At 63.2% G+C, this 1,295-nt stretch overlaps 1 protein-coding gene across 1 annotated transcript in view; it reads right to left on the bottom strand.

The window, feature by feature from the left end:
- The window catches only part of EMIHUDRAFT_437657 (hypothetical protein), a 4,283-nt gene that overhangs the window by 1,669 nt on the left and 1,319 nt on the right, over positions 1–1,295 (bottom strand). The window contains exons 3-7 of the mRNA XM_005763802.1: positions 1,067–1,125; positions 938–998; positions 648–737; positions 484–507; positions 317–372 (exon numbers count right to left, since the gene is read on the bottom strand). Coding sequence (XP_005763859.1) covers positions 317–372; positions 484–507; positions 648–737; positions 938–998; positions 1,067–1,125 — 290 coding nt within the window. The remainder of the gene's footprint in view (positions 1–316; positions 373–483; positions 508–647; positions 738–937; positions 999–1,066; positions 1,126–1,295) is intronic.

Here is a 1,295-nt window from a genome sequence, read left to right as displayed (position 1 = left end):
GCGGCCCCGCGGCAGCAGCAGGCAGCTCGGGCGCTGGTTGGGAGACATGAACACGTCCTCCGCTTCTAGGGCCCGAGAGGTGGGGAGATATGGGGAGATATTCCGCTTCTAGGGCCCGAGATGTGGGGAGAGATGGGGAGAGATGGGGAGAGGTGGGGAGAGATGGGGAGAGGTGGGGAGGGGTGGGGAGAGGTGGGGAGAGGTGGGGAGAGGTGGGGAGAGATGGGGAGAGGTGGGGAGAGGTGGGGAGAGGTGGGGAGAGGTGGGGAGAGGTGGCGAGGAGAGGGGGAGAGGTTCCGCTTCTAGCGCCGCTGGCTCGCTCTCCGCGAGGCCGAGGAACTCTGCCACCCTCGCGATGCAGCCAGGCAAGTCCTAGTTCATTAGGGAGAGTAGTCAAGATCACTCGAGCTATTCAGACTTGCGTGAGGCCACGTGTCGGTGTCTGTCTGAATCATGAAGTGACTTCAGGAAGGAAGTCTTCACCGCGTGCAGGTCGTCGTAAAACACCTGCCGAGATACAGCCGAGATACAGCCGAGATATAGCCGAGATATAGCCGAGATACAGCCGAGATATAGCCGAGACACAGCCGAGACACAGCCGAGATACAGCCGAGATACAGCCGAGATATAGCCGAGATACAAAACACCCAGAGCACGTCCGGATTGCGGCGCTGCTTCCACCAGCCGAGAAAGTGCGGCCAGATCTGGCCGGCGCGCGCGGCGCCGGCGAACAGCGCCTGCAGTCGAGATCACGATCTCGGGGACTCTCGGGTACTCTCGATCTCGGCGACTCTCGGGGAATCTCGGGGAATCTCAGGGAATCTCGGGGGATCTCGGTCAATCTCGGGGAATCTCGGGGAATCTCAGGGAATCTCGGGGAATCTCGGTGAATCTCGGGGAATCTCGGGGACTCTCGGGGACTCTCGGGGAATCTCGCGTCCGCGAACTGCTGCGGCTCGAGGTCGCCGGGGAGGAGGTTCGCGTACGCGGGCAGGTGCCTGCGAGATTCCCCGAGATTACCCGAGATTACCCGAGATCGGGCAGGTCCGCGTGCGCGGCCAGGTGCTCGTAGCAGGAGAGGAAGGCGTCGACCGGGTCGCGAGCCACGTAGATGTAGCGCGCGCCCTGGGAGGGAGATATGGGGAGATATGGGGAGATATGGGGAGATATGGGGGAGATATGGGGAGATATGGGGAGATGTAGCGCGCGCCCTGGGAGGAGAGGAGGCAGGAGGGCGGGGCCGGTCCGGCCGTGAGGGCAACAGGGCGGCGGTAAGGAGAACGAGAGGCGGCCAG

Source organism: Emiliania huxleyi, assembly GCF_000372725.1.
Source record: "Emiliania huxleyi CCMP1516 unplaced genomic scaffold EMIHUscaffold_62, whole genome shotgun sequence".
NCBI lineage: Eukaryota > Haptophyta > Isochrysidales > Noelaerhabdaceae > Emiliania > Emiliania huxleyi.
The sequence above is the reverse complement of the archived record's forward strand: the minus strand, read 5'-3'. Positions and strand labels throughout refer to the sequence as shown.